Here is a 667-nt window from a genome sequence, read left to right as displayed (position 1 = left end):
GTAACCCTGTTACCTCCTCATTTGCTCTTCATTCATGCAGCTCATTCTATGAGAAACGGATCACAAAGGACTCCAAACCAAGCAGATCCACTCAAGTCTTCACAACACAAACCACAGCACTACTCAATAAGGCAAGGACAAGCAACACCAGATCAAAGGTACCCTGCCTGCTTTGTAAAGATGAGAACCACCTGTTGTCAAGGTGCCCAAACTTTGCAGAAAAGCCTTTGGAAGAGAAGCGCACATATGTGAGGGACAATAAGCTCTGCTATGGATGCTTAAAGTTAGGTCATAATGTCAAAGAGTGTCGCCATCGCCACACGTGCGACAACTGTAAAGGAAGACATCCTACTTGTTTACACAATGACAATCACAGGGTAAATGAATGGTCTCCAAGCCCTGTCAACACAGCTTTAAACATTCCAAACGAAACTACAGCAGTCACAGCTCTCAACGTTACTAAGACGGGTCAGTCAAGCAGCACATCCATGATTGTTCCTGTCTGGGTGTCCATAGCTCATAACCCATCCAAGGAGCAGTTAGTGTACGCTCTGCTAGACACACAAAGCGACAGTACATTTGTCAGTGAAGAAGTGAGTAACCAACTACAGGCTGAGGCTCACCCTGTAAAGTTAAGGCTAACTACTGTAAGGATTACCTCCAACAT

The 667-nt window shown here is 45.1% G+C and overlaps 1 protein-coding gene across 1 annotated transcript; it reads left to right on the top strand.

Moving 5' to 3' along the window:
• LOC106512150 (uncharacterized) lies at positions 1-647 on the top strand (the record flags this gene model as incomplete). The annotated part of the gene is given in 1 exon segment (XM_014000829.1): positions 1-647. A coding segment is annotated over 1 exon segment (647 nt), but the record flags the coding sequence as incomplete, so codon positions are not given.
• Positions 648-667: the final 20 nt, after the last annotated feature.

This window comes from Austrofundulus limnaeus, unplaced genomic scaffold, assembly GCF_001266775.1.
Source record: "Austrofundulus limnaeus strain Quisiro unplaced genomic scaffold, Austrofundulus_limnaeus-1.0 Scaffold4523, whole genome shotgun sequence".
Lineage (NCBI taxonomy): Eukaryota > Metazoa > Chordata > Actinopteri > Cyprinodontiformes > Rivulidae > Austrofundulus > Austrofundulus limnaeus.
This window is presented reverse-complemented; position numbering and strand designations above follow the sequence as displayed.